Source organism: Gopherus flavomarginatus, chromosome 4 (genome assembly GCF_025201925.1).
Source record: "Gopherus flavomarginatus isolate rGopFla2 chromosome 4, rGopFla2.mat.asm, whole genome shotgun sequence".
NCBI classification, from domain to species: domain Eukaryota; kingdom Metazoa; phylum Chordata; order Testudines; family Testudinidae; genus Gopherus; species Gopherus flavomarginatus.
Window position 1 is genome coordinate 200,266,115 of NC_066620.1, and position 19,637 is coordinate 200,285,751.

General features: G+C 43.8%; 1 protein-coding gene across 1 annotated transcript; it reads right to left on the reverse strand.

The window, feature by feature from the left end:
• Nucleotides 1-265: 265 nt before the first annotated feature.
• LOC127049631 (WD repeat and coiled-coil-containing protein-like) lies at nt 266-18,362 on the reverse strand. Its single transcript, XM_050950745.1, has 4 exons — nt 18,089-18,362; nt 11,261-13,199; nt 8,915-9,032; nt 266-945 (listed from the first exon to the last, which is right to left on the reverse strand). Exons 2-4 carry the CDS (start codon nt 13,178-13,180, stop codon nt 674-676), a joined length of 2,310 nt encoding a protein of 769 aa, XP_050806702.1. The 5' UTR covers nt 13,181-13,199; nt 18,089-18,362; the 3' UTR covers nt 266-673.
• Nucleotides 18,363-19,637: the final 1,275 nt, after the last annotated feature.

The window sequence follows — 19,637 nt, forward strand, 5'->3', positions numbered from 1 at the left end:
TATAACTATACGAGTGCTAGTACAGATGCAAGTGCTAGCATGAAAAGGGCTCAAATTTTCATGACATGATAAATATGCCCAAACCCTGTTATGCTGGTGCTTATACCATTACCAGCACTGTTGGAAAAGAGGTATAAAATTTTCTTGTGTACATAAGGCAACTTGTCTTCAGAGTTTCTGAATAAAAAAAAGTGTGAGGACTTCAGGATCTGACCACCAGTTTGGGTTTTTTTTTTTTGTCTCCAATAAAGAAAAGAAAAGGCAGAACTGTCTACTTATTTTTTATTCCGTGAGTTCTCCTGTAATTTAAAACCATAAACAAATCAGAAGCAGGATGATAAGGAAGCCCTTTTTCTGAATCTTGTAGAAAGCCAGATGTCCAGCCACAGACACAAAGGCCCGGTCTATGATTTCTAGCAAACAAAAAAAAATGTTTAAAAAACCCACATTGCTCAGTAAAAGAGTGCTAGTTTCCAAACTTGGTGTAGAGAGGGCCAAATAAATAAGACACAAGATTTATCGAGTGATGAACCCAACAAGATCTAGTTACAAGAAAAACTCAACAGATGTATCAATTATAATATACAGACAGTTATGTAAAGGAGCCAGTCCTGTGTGACAAATGATTTAAAAACTGTCCAACTGTAACAGCTAATACCATCTTAATTCAAAATTACGTTTTACTGGTTGACTGTTCTGAAGAGCTGCTGGTGTCTAGACTTTTAGAAGAATGTTCTCTTAAGACTTCCAAAGAACTGGTGATATCCAGACTTTCTGAAGAAATGGGTCTATACCCTTCTGTAGAACTGATGATATCCAAAGTTTTGGAAGAATGGGTGCTACAGCCTTTTGAACTGGCATCTCTTATGGTTATCTCCTGCATGGATCCGAATGTTAATGGAACAAAGCCTTCACTGTCAGTTGTAAGAACAATCCAGGTTGAACCTATGAGACATTAAATATGACATTAATAGACATTAAAATATCTATTTATTAACAATACTTTTTTTTGCAACTCAGTATATTTTAGGCATAAATAATATTACCAAATACTGACCCTTTGATGCAACACAATCTGAAAATTGAATTTAACAAGAAATGAATGTTTAGTGTTTTTTCTAGCTAAGTCTAGAGGTGAGATAAATTGGATTTTCTCTGAAAGAAAAACCATGTATTGTTGTGTAATATGCTACTGACTGACAATCTGACAACAGTTGTGCAAAAGCCAGTTCTCTCAAACCAACTTTCCCACCAGAAGCCACAGCTACAACACATATATCTTGACACAACTTCAGATTAGGAATGGGAATGAAATTCTGAACAATGTCCAGACGTGCCTTTTTCTTTTCTGGTCTCCTGTTCAAATGAAATATTCAGAGGTCAAGCCAATATTTAGTGCCAACAGAGCTAAATAAGATGAACAGCATACTATAGTTTTGACATTTGAGTTAATATTTTAAGTAAAACCCAACTCAACCCCCAATTTGACATCAAAGCCCCACCCTGGATAAAGGGCTAGCCTTCTGGTCGCTCTGAGTGCAGCCTCTCTGTTGTCAGGTCTTTTGCATTTATCTGTCCCTGGGTGGAATTCTACAATTCTCCCACTCTTACACCAAGACATGAGCCATAGTACTCTCGGTATCAACTGTGGTTACCAGCAGGTCTGACTGGGTTTGGCACCTATAATTCCTCCCTTGGGGGTGTCTGTGCAGAGAAGTGCAACAAAAACTGATTAAGGGTATGGAACAGCTTCCACTTAAACAGAGGTTAACCAGACTGGGGCTGTTGAGTTTAGAAAGGAGACAACTAAGGGGGGATATGATAGAGGTCTATGAATATCATAAATGGCGTGGAGAGAGTGCATTAAGGAAGTGTAACACAAGAATCAGGGGTCGCCCAACAAAACTACTGGGCAGGTGGTTTAAAACAAATATGAGGAAGTACTTCTTCACACAACACATAGTCAACCTGTGGAACTCATTTATTCTTGAGTGAATTCTGTGCTAACAAATTAAAAATTCTCCACCAAAAAAATTAAAAATCTGCAAAATTCTGCATATTTTATTTGTCTGAATAACACTATATAAATCACACCAGTTTCAATTATTTTGGTAATTTATTTCAAAATACCTGTCAGCAACTATGTCTGTAACAATTCAGACAACAAAAATTGCCCCTGGAGTAGAGAGTGAAAAAAGCCCCTATGACAACCCACTTCCTGTTTCTCTGTCCCCTCCTCCAAGAGCCCACCTGTGGGATGCGCCTCCCCCACCCCGCAAGCCCAGCTGCAGGGCATCCCCCAGCCCAGATACTCTCAACCCCTCCCACATAGAGCCCAGCTGCGGGGCATCCTCAGCCAGACATCCACACTCCAAACTCCCCAGAGCCCAACTGCAGGGCACCACTCCAGCCCAGACACTAGCACTTCCTACCACCCAGAAATCCAGAGAGAGAGAAACAGACTGATGCTGGGTCCTGGGCTTGTACTGCATTTCCTACATGCTACCTCCTTCCTCCAGGGCATGCTAGGAACTGCAGCTGCCAGGAACTCTCCAGCTCCCCCTTCCCCTCTCTCCCTCCAGCAGTGTCTTCTATTTGCGAGCCAGGCTCTACTCTGTCCAGCGGCCCCAGTGGCAGCCAGCACATTTCTATAAGGAAAAAAAGGAAATTCTGCACAGAACATCTAATTCTATGCAAATTGCACAGTGATGCAGAATTCCCTCAGGAGTAACTCATTCCAGGGGATGTTGTGAAAGCCAAAAGTATAACTGGGTTCAAAAAAACAATGAAGTCCATGAAGGATAGATCCAACAATGGCTATTAGCCAGGATAGTCATGGATGCAACTCCATGCTCTGGGTGTCCCTAATGCTCTGACTGCCAGATGCTGGGACTAGGCTACAGGGGATGGTTCACTCAATAATTGCCTAGTTCTGTTCATTCACTCTGAAGCATCTGGCGCTGTCCACTGTTGAAAGACAGGATAATGAGCTATACGAACCATTGGTCTGACCCGATATGGCCATTCTTATGTTCTTAAACAACCTAACAATCAGGTCAACAAACAGAATTAATAAATCTTTACAGAGCAATTTCATCACCCACCCCATCCAATTCAAATTGGATATGGCAATACTAGTGAAACAATCATTTACTGTATGTAGCTAGTGATTTGGAAAGCAATGTTACTATTTAAACATGACTAAAGATTTCCCTATATACACTGGCAGTGACAAATACGACCAGTAACTAAAAGGTTTTTATTAGATACTGTGATATGCTTAGACATTTCCATAAAGATTTATTTTATAAGGTGTTACATAGACACCCGTAACAAAGATGTGCACATAATGTACTATGCTGAAAAAAATCAGCCAGTTTCATTTCAGTTCTTAGGTTTAAAAGCAGCAAAGAATCCTATGGCACCTTATAGACTAACAAACGTTCTGGAGCATGAGCTTTCGTGGGTGAATACCCACTTCGTCAGATGTGATAAAGTGGGTATTCACCCACGAAAGCTCATGCTCCAAAACGTCTGTTAGTCTATAAGGTGCCACAGGATTCTTTGCTGCTTTTACAGATCCAGACTAACACGGCTACCCCTCTGATACTAGGTTTAAAAGAAAATTTCAAATTAATGTAATAAAAACCAACAGATAGCTTGTTTATGCACTCACACACACACATATGTGCTGCTTCTAGCCATATGGTTTCAATATAATGAATTTAAATAATTTCAGAAGGGAAAAATTCTTCAAGTTCCAAATCTCTGGACCTGTTGCTATTTCATGTAGTATTCTTATTAGTGTTATACTACCTACATGCTTTCAAACTGTAAAAATGTTATTGGATCAGAGGTGTATACTTTTGCTAATTTTCACATCCAATAAGCAAGTCTTCTCATATTTTATCTCATCACTTTTGCAATCACAAAATAAAACTGATTTGAAAAAAAAAAAAAGTTAGTTCAGTAAGCACATTTCCCAGCTGCTCCATTTAGTTCTATTATGTAATACATTGCAAGAAATGGCACAAGAAGATTATAGTTTAAAATCACATGAACTTTAATCTTATGCTTAATACCTCATTTGAACCTCACTTTACAATTCAGGCATTTGAAGATATTACTACTCGTATGAGTAATATAGCCAGTAATATTACTGATGTTCATATAAAAAATGACAAAAACCATGATTTTTTTCTACTGAAAAAAAAAGAACTTTAGACAATATAACTAATCATGCCTTTTTGAAAAGACATAAAATAGAGGCCCTAGCCACTGGTGGTTATTAAAGATTCCATGGGCCTTCTTGTAAAAGAAATTATGTTAATCTCACTGTCCTGGACAAATTTCAGTTCAGGTAATTAGATGCTGCATTTCCAAAACTAGTCTGCTTTTCCCTAACGGACTTGGGATAAACGCCTGTGTGCTGTTCAATAATCACCATGTTTCACCAGAGAGGTGGCTGCATTTCAGTGGTGGCTGAAGAAATAACTTTTTCTACAGTATAAAGTTGTTTTTTTTAATCTCTCAGTATTAAAGGTGCTATATAATAACAAAATTGTATTAATAATCTTTCCTAGAACGTAGGAACTGGTGAATGATGCATAATGATTTTATCTAGTCATAGGAATATAAAACATATCAGAACTCTAACCACCATGTACTGAAAAATCAGTACTTCTGAAAGTATGAAGCAGTAGCCTTCATCTTTAACATGCCAATGGACTTTTCTTGCAGGTGTTAAACTCTAGTTGTTGGAAAATACTGTACAGAACATTTCCAGCAGATAAACATTTCATATTTCAAAGATGTATGTGTCATAAACAGATGAGTTAATGAAACAGGAGTACTTCATATCTCTTTTGCCTGTAAAGGGTTAACAAGATCAGTGAGCCTGCCTGTCACCTGACCAGAGGACCAATCAGGGGACAGGATACTTTCAAATCTTGAGGGAGGGAAGTTTTTGTGTGTGCTGTTAGTTTTTGGTTGTTGTTCACTCGGGGGGCTCAAAGGGACCAGACGTGCAACAAGGTTTCTCTCCAATCTCTCCGATACAGGCTGTTATAAGTTCAGAACAGTGAGTACTAGGTAGATAAGCCAAGTTAGGCTTATGTTTGTTTTCTTTATTTGCAAATGTGTATTTGGCTGGAAGAAGTTCAAATTTGTATTTTGCTGAAAGGATTTTAATTTGTATTTGTGTACTTAGGCTGGGAGGGTATTCCCAGTGTCTATAGCTGAAAGACCCTGTAGACTCATAGACTCAGACTCCAGGACTGGAAGGGACCTCGAGAGGTCATCGAGTCCAGTCCCCTGCCCTCATGGCAGGACCAAATATTGTCTAGACCATCCCTAATAGACATTTATCTAACCTACTCTTAAATATCTCCAGAGATGGAGATTCCACAACTTCCCTAGGCAATCTATTCCAGTGTTTAACTACCCTGACAGTTAGGAACTTTTTCCTAATGTCCAACCTAAATCGCCTGTGCTGCAGTTTAAGCCCATTGCTTCTTGTTCTATCATTAGAGGCTAAGATGAACAAGTTTTCTCCCTCCTCCTGATGACACCCTTTTAGATACCTGAAAACTGCTATCATGTCCCCTCTCAGTCTTCTCTTTTCCAAACTAAACAAACCCAATTCCTTCAGCCTTCCTTCATAGGTCATGTTCTCAAGACCTTTAATCATTCTTGTTGCTCTTCTCTGGACCCTCTCCAATTTCTCCACATCTTTCTTGAAATGCAGTGCCCAGAACTGGACACAATACTCCAGCTGAGGCCTGACCAGCGCAGAGTAAAGCGGAAGAATGACTTCTCGTGTCTTGTTTACAACACACTTGTTAATGCATCCCAGAATCACGTTTGCTTTTTTTGCAACAGTATCACACTGTTGACTCATATTAAGCTTGTGGTCCACTATGACCCTTAGATCTCTTTCTGCCATACTCCTTCCTATGGAGTCTCCTCCCATTCTGTATGTGTGAAACTGATTGTTTCTTCCTAAGTGGAGAACTTTGCATTTCTCTTTATTGAACTTCATCCTGTTTACCTCAGACCATTTCTCCAATTTGTCCAGATCATTTTGAATTTTGACCCTGTCCTCCAAAGCAGTTGCAATCCCTCCCAGTTTGGTATTGTCCGCAAACTTAATAAGCGTACTTTCTATGCCAACATCTAAATTGTTGATGAAGATATTGAACAGAACCGGTCCCAAAACAGACCCCTGCGGAACCCCACTTGTTATACCTTTCCAGCAGGATTGGGAGCCATTAACAACTACTCTCTGAGTACGGTTATCCAGCCAGTTATGCACCCACCTTATAGTAGCCCCATCTAAATTGTACTTTTCTAGTTTATCTATAAGAATATCATGCGAGACCGTATCAAATGCCTTACTAAAGTCTAGGTATATCACATCCACCGCTTCTCCCTTATCCACAAGGCTCGTTATCCTATCAAAGAAAGCTATCAGATTAGTTTGACACGATTTGTTCTTTACAAATCCATGCTGGCTATTCCCTATCACCTTACCACCTTCCAAGTGTTTGCAGATGATTTCTTTAATTACCTGCTCCATTATCTTCCCTGGCACGGAAGTTAAACTAACTGGTCTGTAGTTTCCTGGGTTGTTTTTATTTCCCTTTTTATAGATGGGCACTATATTTGCCCCCTTCCAGTCTTCTGGAATCTCCCCCGTCTCCCATGATTTCCCAAAGATAATAGCTAGAGGCTCAGATACCTCTTCTATTAACTCCTTGAGTATTCTAGGATGCATTTCATCAGGCCCTGGTGACTTGCAGGCATCTAACTTTTCTAAGTGATTTTTTACTTGCTCTTTTTTTATTTTATCTTCTAAACCTACCCTCTTCCCGTAAGCATTCACTATATTAGACATTCCTTCAGACTTCTCAGTGAAGACCGAAACAAAGAAGTCATTAAGCATCTCTGCCATTTCCAAGTCTCCCGTTACTGTTTCTCCCTCCTCACTGAGCAGTGGGCCTACCCTGTCCTTGGTCTTCCTCTTGCTTCTAATGTATTGATAAAAAGTTTTCTTGTTTCCCTTTATTCCCATAGCTAGTTTGAGTTCATTTTGTGCCTTTGCCTTTCTAATCTTGCCTCTGCATTCCTGTGTTATTTGCCTATATTCATCCTTTGTAATCTGACCTAGTTTCCATTTTTTATATGACGCCTTTTTATTTTGTAGGTCACGCAAGATCTCGTCGTTAAGCCAAGGTGGTCTTTTGCCACATTTTCTATCTTTCCTAACCATCGGAATAACTTGCTTTTGGGTCCTTAATAGTGTCCCTTTGAAAAACTGCCAACTCTCCTCAGTTGTTTTTCCCCTCAGTCTTGATTCCCATGGGACCTTACCTATCAGCTCTCTGAGCTTACCAAAATCCGCCTTCCTGAAATCCATTGTCTCTATTCTGCTGTACTCCCTTCTACCCTTCCTTAGAATTGCAAATTCTATTATTTCATGATCACTTTCACCCAAGCTTCCTTCTACTTTCAAATTCTCAACAAGTTCCTCCCTATTTGTTAAAATCAAGTCTAGAACAGCTTCCCCCCTAGTAGCTTTTTCAACTTTCTGAAATAAAAAGTTGTCTGCAATGCAGTCCAGGAACTTATTGGATAGTCTGTGCCCCGCGGTGTTATTTTCCCAACATATATCTGGATAGTTGAAGTCCCCCATCACCACCAAATCTTGGGCTTTGGATGATTTTGTTAGTTGTTTGAAACAACTGTAACATATTCCATCTTAAATTTACAAAGATAATTTTTAGTGTTTTTTCTTTCTTTAATTAAAAACTTTTCTTGTTTAAGAACCTGATTTTTTTTTTATTCTGGTGAGACTCCAGGGGACTGGGTCTGGATCCACCAGGGAACTGGTGGGGAGAAAGGAGGGAAGGGGGACAGAGGGGTTAATTTTCTCTCTGTGTTGGGGTTACTTTCTCTCTCAGGGAGAGTCTGGGAGGGGGAGACAGAAGGAGGGGGGAAGGTGAATTTTCCTCTCTGTTGTAAGATTCAAGGAGTTTGAATCACAGTGATCTTGCAGGGTAACCCAGGGAGGGGAAGCCTGGGAGAGGCAACGGTGAGGGAAAGGGTTTACTTTCCTTGTGTTAAGATCCAGAGGGTCTGGGTTTTGGGGGTCCCCGGGAAAGGTTTTGGGGGGACCAGAGTGTACCAGGCACTGGAATTCCTGGTTGGTGGCAGCACTACAAGTACTAAGCTGGTAATTGAGCTTAGAGGAATTCATGCTGGTATCCCATCTTCTGGACGCTAAGGTTCAGAGTGGGGAATTATACCATGACAGTATGTTTTATATCTTTGCCACAAACAAAACATCAGGTTGGATGTGGGGTATGTGTAGGGTGAGTGGATAACGGCAGAGAAGGAAAAAAACAATAATGTAAGATTGATTTCTCCAGCCATTGTCAAACAGAAAAATAAGCATAACAAAATCCCCAAATCTGCCTTTGCTGTGTTAAAAAAGAATTACAAAATTTGGTTATACAAGAGTAGATAATGAACTTGACAGGTTAAAATTTTTGATAAGACATAAAACAGGGATTCTAAGAAATGATTAATTCAGACAACCAGACCTGTTAGTCAGAATTCTCTTTGTAAATGCCACAAAGTCTGAATAAAAAAAATGGGATAAATATGATTTTCCTGCACCTCCACCTGTTAGCTAAACAAAGGCAAATGAACACAACAAAGCTTTGGACAGAAAATCTAGATTTTAGGTAAAAAGGAACTAATTTTAATACAAGAACATAAATTGGGTATGTTTTTAATATCTTTTCATTGTTTTACAGCTTGTCTTTTTTCTAAATAAGACTATATTTGTTGCTAATGCAAACTGAGAATGTTACATATCTGTACTTAATTGTATTGGATGAACAGAACTTACCATGTTGCATTTCAACAAGAGAGAGACTGAAAATCTGCTGAACTATACTTAGACGGAGTTTACCATCACACAGAATAACAGCTCGCCTTTCATCTACCCCACTTCCAGAAAGCTGCTTCTGTAGATACAAGGAAGAAACCATTAGATATAGCTGAGTGTGTTTTAGTTACAGAGCTATTAAAATATGACAGTTTCATCAAAACGCCATCACACAGATTTGTTTTCAACAATAATACCATTTGCAAAAATCAACTTCTACATTTGTCTGTACCAACCAGTTTGCAAGGATTATGGTTTGAAATCCCTTTACTTATGATGAAAACATCAGTGAGCAATGGCAGCAAAGTAACTACAATATAAAGTTAGTGTGCATGTGGGTGGAGGATGAGAGATCATGCCACATGGCTGACATGGAACCAGTGGTAAGAGTTCATCCTCACGTAGCCCAATTTTTTGTTACTGTTTTTGTTAATATTTGTTTATTGGCAACTTTCAATGTATGCCTTTTTGTAACTAAACTGACTTTATTTACAGTCAGTTTCCCTTTCTTCTTCAAATGCCGCAAGATTTGTGTAGCACATACCATAGGGGAAAAATGTTTAAACCCAAACAATTGTTTTCACTGACTTTTTAAAAACCTCATGAATTTATTTGTTTGTAAACCCCCCTCGCTGTGCACTCTCTAAGACTGAATGTAGTCTAGTCTACCTGTAAGTACCACTGCCCAAATACAGTCTTCAGAACATGTCTCCCACATGGCAGGTGAACGGGGTTTTTAAATCTACCCAGAAGATAAGTCATTATCAAGGCTATGTACTGTGAGTGAATGTAATTTTATCCTACATAAAATAGCCAGAGCACTTATAAGAATTCCCCGAGAACCCTTAACGTCCCTGGCAGGGCAAACATTATGAGGCGAATCCTGTCCTCTCTTCTGTGCTGTCGAAGAACTCATACTGAAAAAACAGTTCAGTTACATTTCATGGGGGAGCTTGGAGGTGCACAAGAGTTGTTTATCTAGCTGCCACTGCCCCACAAAGCCATTTCATTGCCTGGGGTCAGGGAACAGGGAAGAAGAAAACAATCATTCCTTCATTGTTGGCGTTCCTTAAATCTGCAATCTGGCAGTGCTCAGATAGCTTAGGTTTGGATGAATCTGAGTAGCAATTGACTGTAAACATGATAGTGTGGTGATCCATGTTTATTGTGTCAATGATTTCTATAGTAAATAGTCTCATTTTACTGGTAAAAAGTTATACTTTCTAACTGTTAGGTTTCACACTAAACCTGTGATCTGAAGGGCACACTAAGTTCTTTCCTTCTCATAAATTATATGTGAAGAAGGATCTACAGGACACATTGTATACTTGGTTAAAGTTGTGCAACCCCTTTGCATAGGTACAACTCAACTGGTTAGATTTCAATTTCAATTTCAGATAGATAAAGTAAATCTCTGGTTCTGGATCCCAACAATTGTTTAAACTCTTAAAAATTTAATGAGGGTAGCAACTAAAAGTTGCCATCCATGTGAGTAGACTTAATTGCCTAGAATTTTTAGATACGAAAAGCATTTATTTTTAAATATGGAAAGTGCACTAGAACTTAATATAACTTCATCAGAAGGCCCTGATCCTGTAACTGAATGGGTATATGTGGACCCATGCACTGAAGTAAATGGGAATCCACAAAGGTGCAGGGGCCTGGATCTGGCTGTAGGATATGAGCATAAGTAAGAAGGTGTGGGTAGTGAGTAGCAGACAGTCATTAATAGGGAAATCATACAATTTATATTGTTTAAAATCTGTAGAATAATGGAACCATTGAATCCTATTAATAGTTAAACTATAACGTTATCTTCACTTTTTTTTTTAAATATGGCTCTATGTGCACTACATGCACCAGTGATGAAAATAAAGTTTGGATGAAAAATACTGAAGCAATATACTTGTGAAATGGCAATATTTTTAGTTTAAAATCTCATGATATCAAATATTTTAATCTTCTTTTATTTCATATCAGCGAAATCTGACAATAGACAATTCTGTTAGCATCATGACCATAGATAGGGACTGGTATACAAGCTGATAAAACATCTCTTCTGCATAGGAATTAAAGCCCCAATCCTTATTATACCACATAGAAATTAAGGCCCTAATTAAACCCAACTGAACGTAATGGGATTTTTCACGTGTAAAGTTCAGCACATGAACAACTGTTTGCAGGATTGGGGCCTTACTGGGCATAACCTGGAACAAGACTCTTGCAGAGCTATACATTTTAAAGGTATCTATAATCTTAAAATATATGACCACAGATTTTACACTGAGCTTTCAGCATTAATCTTACCTGATAAGTGATGTTAATAAAAGAGGGCTCCTGAGAAGATGGGTATGCTGGAAGAAATTTCTTCCTGGAATTTAGAAGTTCTGTTAGCTCAGAAAGGTGATGCTGTACTTCTGTAAAATTGCCACATAATTTTTCTATGTTCTTAGATAAATAACTTGCTTCTTTTTCATCTAGCAGAATGTTACTTTTAGGAGAATTTGAAATTTCTGGAACTACGTCCGCCTGCCCTTTTGGAGATGCTGGTCTGTTAGAAAATGCAGTAGGTGTTCTAAGCCCATGCAGGGCCAATGATCGATTAATTGGTTCAACGTCCAAAGTTTCCAGAGCTGGAGGAATAGCCATGGAAATCTCTCTCTCTTCAACATCTCTCACACTTGACAACAGGCATTGCTGTTGCTCATAAGTAGGGCTTTTAATTTCTTCAATAAGTTTTCTTCTGCTACTAGGAGACTGAATAATAGCATGACCTGGTATCAGGAGTCCACTGCTTAGAGGATGAACTTCTGTACAGAGAATTTCTGGTGGCTCTCTTTTCACAGGCATGTTCAAAAAGGCATTCAAACTGGAGTTACCACTAGTTCCTGCAGATGCTGAAGAACCCTCTTCAAATATTATTTCTTTGATCATCAAACGGATGACATACTTGTCTGATCTTGAAGATGGCAGAAATGCAGGGTCCGTGAATTTCTGCTTTCCAACTAAAATCAATATCAATTTATCAGTCAGGAAGCATAAGCCCTTTGGTCTTTCACTTTTCTCAAGCTGAATTTGTTGAATATTGGGTAAATGGGATGAAGTCAAAGAATAGACCAAAATAATGTTACAAGTATTGGAGGCTACTGACACAGTATGAGTTTTATGATCAAAAGCCATTATGTCAGGGACCAGAATGCCTGGGATGCTCACTTTTCTGGTAGTGGTAACCTTTCTTTCAAAAGTCACCAAGATCAGGTGTGAAGAGTCCTGGCCGCTTCCTGTTAGGTAGTCCTTGTGCTTAAGATGGATAAGAGGACTGGAACTAAGTCTTTGTTTGCTGGAAAGGATATGGGTTAGATCCACAGGAGCTGATGAAGGAGATGGTACTGAAACAATGGGCATAGATTTTTCTGAGTCTAGTGATTTCCCCCCCACATCTATGGAGAATTCTTCATCACCACATAATATGGTAGACGGCGAAGGAAAAGAATTTGTTTCACCACCAGCTGGGACTTCAAATGCAATACCTGAATTTAAGCCACAGATCTTATCTAACGGAAGCTCAGTAGCAACAGCAACTTGGGAATCCAAAGTAGCTTCTACAGCACAGATGTAGCCTCCCACATCAAATACGGGGCAAAACACACAAGCATTTAAAGTTTTCTGAGCATCATCCCATATATAGGAATGAAGGGCACTGCCTATAGCAACTACTAAGCGATTGCCTTCCTTAGTCCAACAAGCGCAGTGGATGAGACCACTACCTTTTATATCAGCTTTAATTCTGGAGTTGTTGCGACGAACTGAGTGTAAGACTGAGGCATCCCGTGTAGTAAGCACAGCCAAGATCTCTTTCTTTGGATGCCACACACAGCCCTGGGGAAGCACTGGAAATGGCTCACCAGTTTCACAGATCTGAGAAACCAAGAGTTTATTCTTTTGTGAGATGTTATAGTTCAGCTGCCAAATAGTGATGTGCTTTTTATGCTGAACAGCAAGCAGAGTCGTGGTGTCTGTAGCATATGGGCCCCAGTAAAGTCCATGAACATGTTCAAACTGACCAATAACACTCGAGTCACCAAACTTTGGTTCTCCATTGTGAAGGTGTAAAGCAGTCAGTATCACCTGCTTCCCATCCGTCCAGGCAATACCATGCACAGGGTGGATTGCCTGATACAAAGCATTAAGGCCAGTTCTCAGAAGTTTTCCTTTTCCCAGCTCCATTTTTTCTAGTGAGAGGCATCTGTAATTATTAAAAACAAGTGATACATTAGTCTAGAGACTCTGATCACAACTCTGCAGTTAACTGCATTATACTGAATCAGGTAAGTCAGAGATGGGGAAAAAAACACTAAGTCATCTAACGTATATAATCGGGCCAATGCAGCATTGTTCCTTACAGTATATTTTATAGTATATGTATCTGTCCTGGGGGCAGTGTTGAGATTCTCACTAAACTCCACGCGTCACAGTTCAGGACAACTGCACCTGTATTATCCTTCTGTGGTCCAGCAAGGCCACTCACTCTCAGCCTTCCAGCCCCAAGTTTTCACCTCTCCTGGATGGAGATCTGCATTTCCCTCCCGACCAGGGTTTTTCCAGCCTGTACAATTCTCTTCCTACACTGTGAGTTACCCTGCAAGTCAGACAGCCAAAGGAGGCCTGCTTTGCTTCCTCCTCAGAGGGTATAATTGCCCATGAATTAACTAGAGCGGGGTCAGTCAGGAAAATAATGTATTTTATTTATAATTTGATGGTATATTTATTAGGTAGAAACAAGAAGAGTTAAAACCACATTATTAGCAAACTCTCAAAGACTACCAGAAAGATCTACCAGAGTGTAGCTTTAGGACAGCATGCCATGAAGCTGGTGCTCCCCACTTTTGCACCACTCTTCTACTTAGGACCACCCAATATAGAGGGAACACTGGGACCTTAATGATTTGTTACACAGTATTCCTAGGGCTTGTCCACATTTAAAACGCTACAGTGGCACAGCTGTGCCACTGTAGCGCTTCAATGTAGATGCTACCTATGCTGATACGAAGGATTCTCCCATTGGCATAGGTAATCCAGCTCCCTGAAAGGTAGTAGCTAAATCAACAGAAGAATTCTTCTGTCAACCTAGCACTGTCTACACAAGGACTTAGCTTGGTTTAACTACTCTGCTCAGGGGTGTGCATTTGTCACACAACTGACCAAAGTAGTTAAACCAACATAATTTTTTAGTGAAGACCAGGCTTTAGGCCAGTGGTGGGCAACTTGCGGCCCACACACAGCCCATCAGTCTTGCTAAGTGACCATCATTAACCAGTAAGACCAAAACTGCTAGCTACTCATTCTTAAATACTCTGAATTACATGGAAACTCTGATAGGTGATATTGATAGATACCTCTTGCAAGAGAGATGCCAACACCCAGTCAGATATAACGAGCCACCTATACCATATGGACATTTCACATTGTTGCAGAAGGTAAACAAGAAATTTTCACCTATTATCAATATACCTGAAAAAATATAGCACAAAAAATGGCCAATTTGTTTTATCTCCTTCCCTTTCTTCTCTGTACTGTCATCCTTCATAATAAATGGTACTGTATAATTGTAAGATACAAACAGATTATGTGAGATTTTATTTTGCCTCTTTCAAAAATGAGCATGATCCAACAGATTAAGACATAGGATTAGGAACTCCTGTACTCTATCCCCAGCTCTGACTCTGTAGTCCTGAGTAAGTAACTTAGATCAGCATTTTTAAATGTGGAAGCCCAAAATCAGGAATCTAAATACTCCTGGGGGAATTCTGCGCCACTGTGCATGCGCAGAATTTATGTCTCCTGCAGATTTCTTTGCTCCCCCGCAGAAAAATGACTTTCTGACAGGGAAGCCACAAGAGCGGTCATGCAATCCTCCCAGCAGTATGTTTCAGGGGCCCAGGGCAGCCAGCAGAGAGGTAAATCACTGTTGATGAGGAGGCAGGACTGTGGAAGACTCGGCCGGTGGCTCCTTTCCTGTGCCAGGATCAGCTGCTAGTCCTGGCTGGATTGGGGAAAATGGGACTCTCTCTTCCCTTGCATGGCATCCAGGGCCAGGTGAGACCCACCCCCAGATTTCTCCCCCAGCTGAAGGGAGCTCTGCAAATTCCCTTCCCCCACCCTGCTTCCTACACCCATCGCTCCTCAGCTGCAAGGGGAGAGATTCCTGTACAGGGAGCTGCTCCCACATTAGCCCAACCCCTGTGCATCCAGACCCCCTCAGTCCGAGACTCTCCCGCAGACCCTCACCCCCTGCTGAACCCAAACCACCTTGAGCTGGACCCCTTGCAGAGTCCCATTACCATTGCACCCAGAACTACCCAACAAGCCCCTGTGAATCCAGATCCCCCCACACTCAGATACCCCCACTGAGCTGCCTGCACCCACATTGCCCCACACAGAACCATTTCAACCTACATCTGGATCCCCCCACACTAAGCCCCTCCGCACTTGGATCCTGCCTTGCTGAGTCTGTCTACCCACACCTGATGCATCTGGCACAGAGGGGAAGGGCCCTGGGGTGTTTCTGAGGCAGGCCTGGTCCTTACGGTGTATCAGGGTTGGGTGTGGCCTCACTGCTGAGTCTCAGAATGGTAGCCGTGTTAGTCTGTATCAGCAAAAAGAATGAGGCGTACTTGTGGCACCTGAGAAACTAACAAATTTATTTAAGCATCAGCTTTTGTGGGTTAAAACCCACTTCATCAGATGCATGTAGTCTGCTGAGTTTGTCTCCTGAGGGGAGCTGCACAGTGATCTTCCACCTAATATACATTTAGGCCTCAATAAAGACTAGGAGTGGTTAGGTCATTACAAAACCTAAACTTAATTTCCCCAATACTAATTTCTCCCTACTGTTACTCACATCTTCTTGTCAACTGTCTAATGAGTCACTCTTACCACTTCAAAAGTTATTTTCCCTCCCTTGGTATCCTGCTGTTAATTGATTTATCTCGGTAGACTGACCTCCCGCTTGGTAAAGCAACCCCCATCCTTCCATGTATTTATACTTGCTCCTGTATTTTTCACTTCATGCATCTGATGAAGTGGGTTCTAGCCCACGAAAGCTTATGCCCAAATAAATGTGCCACAAGGACTCCTTGTTATGTTTGATAGTATCAGTCTTTACAGTTCTCTGCCTCCATTTCCCCATGAATCTGTGAACAGCAGACAATAACACCTTCCCTGTCTTACGGCAAGGATCCTGGCCCATGTGCCTACTATGAGGCACTGTTACTACCTTGGGAACAAGCTGTCTGCTAGCAAGGAAGCCTCTTTCCCACAAGCGCCTTCTCAGGCCATGTCTACATCTAAAATTTTGCAGCGCTGGTTGTTACAGCTGTATTAGTACAGCTGTATAGGGCTAGCGCTGCAGAGTGGCCACACTTACAGCAACCAGCGCTGCAAGTGGTGTTAGATGTGGCCACACTGCAGCGCTGTTGGGCGGCTTCAAGGGAGGTTCGGGGAACGCGAGAGCAAACCCGGGAAAGGAGACCAGCTTCGCCGCGGTTTGCTCTCGCGTTCCCCGAACAAGCAGGTCTCCTTCCCTGCGGTTTGCAGGGTGGTTCCGGGAACGCGAGAGCAAACCGCGGCGAAGCTGGTCTCCTTCCCCGGTTTGCTCTCGCGTTCCCCGAACCCCGAGCAAGCAGGTCTCCTTCCCTGAGGTTTGCTGGGTGGTTCCGGGAACGCGAGAGCAAACCCGGGAAAGGAGACCAGCTTCGCCGCGGTTTGCTCTCGCGTTCCCCGAACAAGCAGGTCTCCTTCCCTGCGGTTTGCAGGGTGGTTCCGGGAACGCGAGAGCAAACCGCGGCGAAGCTGGTCTCCTTCCCCAGTTTGCTCTCGCGTTCCCCGAACCCCGAGCAAGCAGGTCTCCTTCCCTGAGGTTTGCTGGGTGGTTCCGGGAACGCGAGAGCAAACCCGGGAAAGGAGACCAGCTTCGCCGCGGTTTGCTCTCGCGTTCCCCGAACAAGCAGGTCTCCTTCCCTGCGGTTTGCAGGGTGGTTCCGGGAAACGCGAGAGCAAACCGCGGCGAAGCTGGTCTCCTTCCCCGGTTTGCTCTCGCGTTCCCGGAACCACCCAGCAAACCTCAGGGAAGGAGACCTGCTTGCTCGGGGTTCGGGGAACGCGAGAGCAAACCGCGGCGAAGCTGGTCTCCTTCCCCGGTTTGCTCTCGCGTTCCCGGAACCACCCAGCAAACCTCAGGGAAGGAGACCTGCTTGCTCGGGGTTCGGGGAACGCGAGAGCAAACCGCGGCGAAGCTGGTCTCCTTTCCCGGTTTGCTCTCGCGTTCCCGGAACCACCCAGCAAACCTCAGGGAAGGAGACCTGCTTGCTCGGGGTTCGGGGAACGCGAGAGCAAGCCGGGGAAGGAGACCAGCTTGATTACCAGAGGCTTCCTCAGGTATGCTGGGATACCTGCTTATTCCACGGAGGTCAAGAAAAGCGCTGGTAAGCGTCTATACTTGATTACCAGCGCTGGATCACCAGCGCTGGATCCTCTACACCCGAGACAAAACGGGAGTACGGCCAGCGCTGCAAACAGGGAGTTGCAGCGCTGGTGGTGCCCTGCAGATGTGTACACCTCCTAAGTTGCAGCGCTGTAACTCCCTCACCAGCGCTGCAACTTTCTGATGTAGACAAGCCCTCAGACTATAGGTGCTGAGGCGGTGGTGACAGAGCCCACGTGCTGAGTGAGATACACCCCTTGCCCTGGCGCTGCGCGGCTGTACCCTGAAGTAGGCCACCCCCACTCCGCCCAGTTACATCCCTCGCCGCATCAGGGGGAGCTGGCACGGACAGACAGATTCGTAGCCCCCTGACCCCCCAGCGCAGGGGATGGGCAGGCAGTAGGAGGAGTTTCCTCTCTCTTGGCCCCTCCCACCCAGAACTACACGCCCGCACGGTCCAGCCCGCCCACACTTCTTTCTCCGCCCGCCCAGCTCGTGCTCCCCACCCCTTCGCGGGCCCGCCCGCACTGCTTTCCCTCTCACGCGGGCCCATTATCCCGCTTTCCTCCTCGCTTCTTCCTTCCCCCGCGCTCACGTCGCATCCTGGGACCGGTCGGACATCGGGGCACCTGCCCGCCAGCGGCTCCTCTTACCCAAGCGGCTGCTGGGCCCGGCTCCCAGCGGGTGAAATGGCGGCGCAGGCTCGCGCTGGCCCCCGGAGACCGAGGTCCCAGCGCCGGCCGGAGTGAGACTGAACCGTAGAACCAGGTCTCTCGCCTCGGGGCTCTTAGACGCTCTACCCCACCCCTCGTCGTTTCTATGTCCCCTAGCGGCACTCTAGCCTCCTGCGTGAAGCTCTGTGATCTAGTAACGGACTCCTCATAGTGGAAAACTACCGCGCCCAGAATGCAATGGGGCGGGCGCGTGCCTTCCCCCACCAGCCCGCAATCCCGTAGTCTCGTAGGGGCGGAGCCAGAGTCAGTAACCCTCCCTCTGGCTCTTGGAGGGGGCGGGGTGGGACTATGTTCCGTCCCACGAACAAGAGTCTTGTGGCTGCTGGGCCTGGCCAGGCCCCCTCTCCTGAAGCTCTCACCTTAGGGACCTGCCTGCCCCAGGGGGATGGTGCCAGAGCCCAGGGCAGTGCCTGGCTATGGGGTAGCAGCCTTCCATGTGCTGATCAGCGCTAGCCCCGAATCCCTCTTCCCCTGCCGAGGCGCCTGCCCGCCGCTGCCTGCCCTGCACCTCACGCTTCCCTGTGTTTCCCATGGGCGCGTCACGGGCTGCGTTGAGAGGAGGACACTGAGGGTCCCTGCATGAAGGCCTTGGTGGTGCTGTATTGGGGGTTGAACACAAAGTCAGGACTTCCTTATTGCAGGTCACATACGATAAAAGTGCAAAAGACATACACCTGATTTATTTCTCATTGTTTTTGGATCACCTTTAACTCAAAGTGGGGAATATAAGGAATGCAGCATCTTTGGTTCTGAATCCTCAGTCATAATATTACTTAATACACCTCTACCTCGATATAACACTGTCCTCGGGAGCCAAAAAATCTTACTGTGTTATAGGTGAAACCATATGATGTCGAACTTGATTTGATCCGCCGGTGTGCGCAGCCCCCCCCTCCCCCCCTGAGCACTGCTTTACTGCGTTGTATCAGAATTTGTGTTATATTGGGTCGCATTATGTCAGAGTAGAGGTGTACTTCTATAGAGCCATCTAAGGTCTCTATAAAGACACTTAAGTCTTACCCACACTTCCTGCAGTTGTAAACCTTGCAACTTTGTCATCTCTTGACTGGACTGCTTCAATGCAGTCTAGAGCAGTGGTTCTCAAACTAGGTCCGTTGCTTGTTCAGGGAAAGCGCCTGGTGGGCCGGGTCAGTTTGTTTACCTGCCAAATCCACAGGTTCGGCTGATTGTGGCTCCTACTGGCCGCGGTTCGCTGCTCCAGGCCAATAGGGGTTGCAGGAAGGGCAGCCAGCACGTCCCTCAGCCCATGCCACTTCCCGCAGCCCCCATTGGCCTGGAGTGGTGAACCGCGGCCAGTGGGAGCCGCGATCGGCCAAACCTGTGGACACAGCAGGTAAACAAACCGGCCTGGCCCGCCAGAGGCTTTCCCTGAACAAGCGGAGGCCCTAGTTTAAGAACCACTGGTCTAGAGAATACACTTTACAGCCTTTTGAAACCTGGACAAATC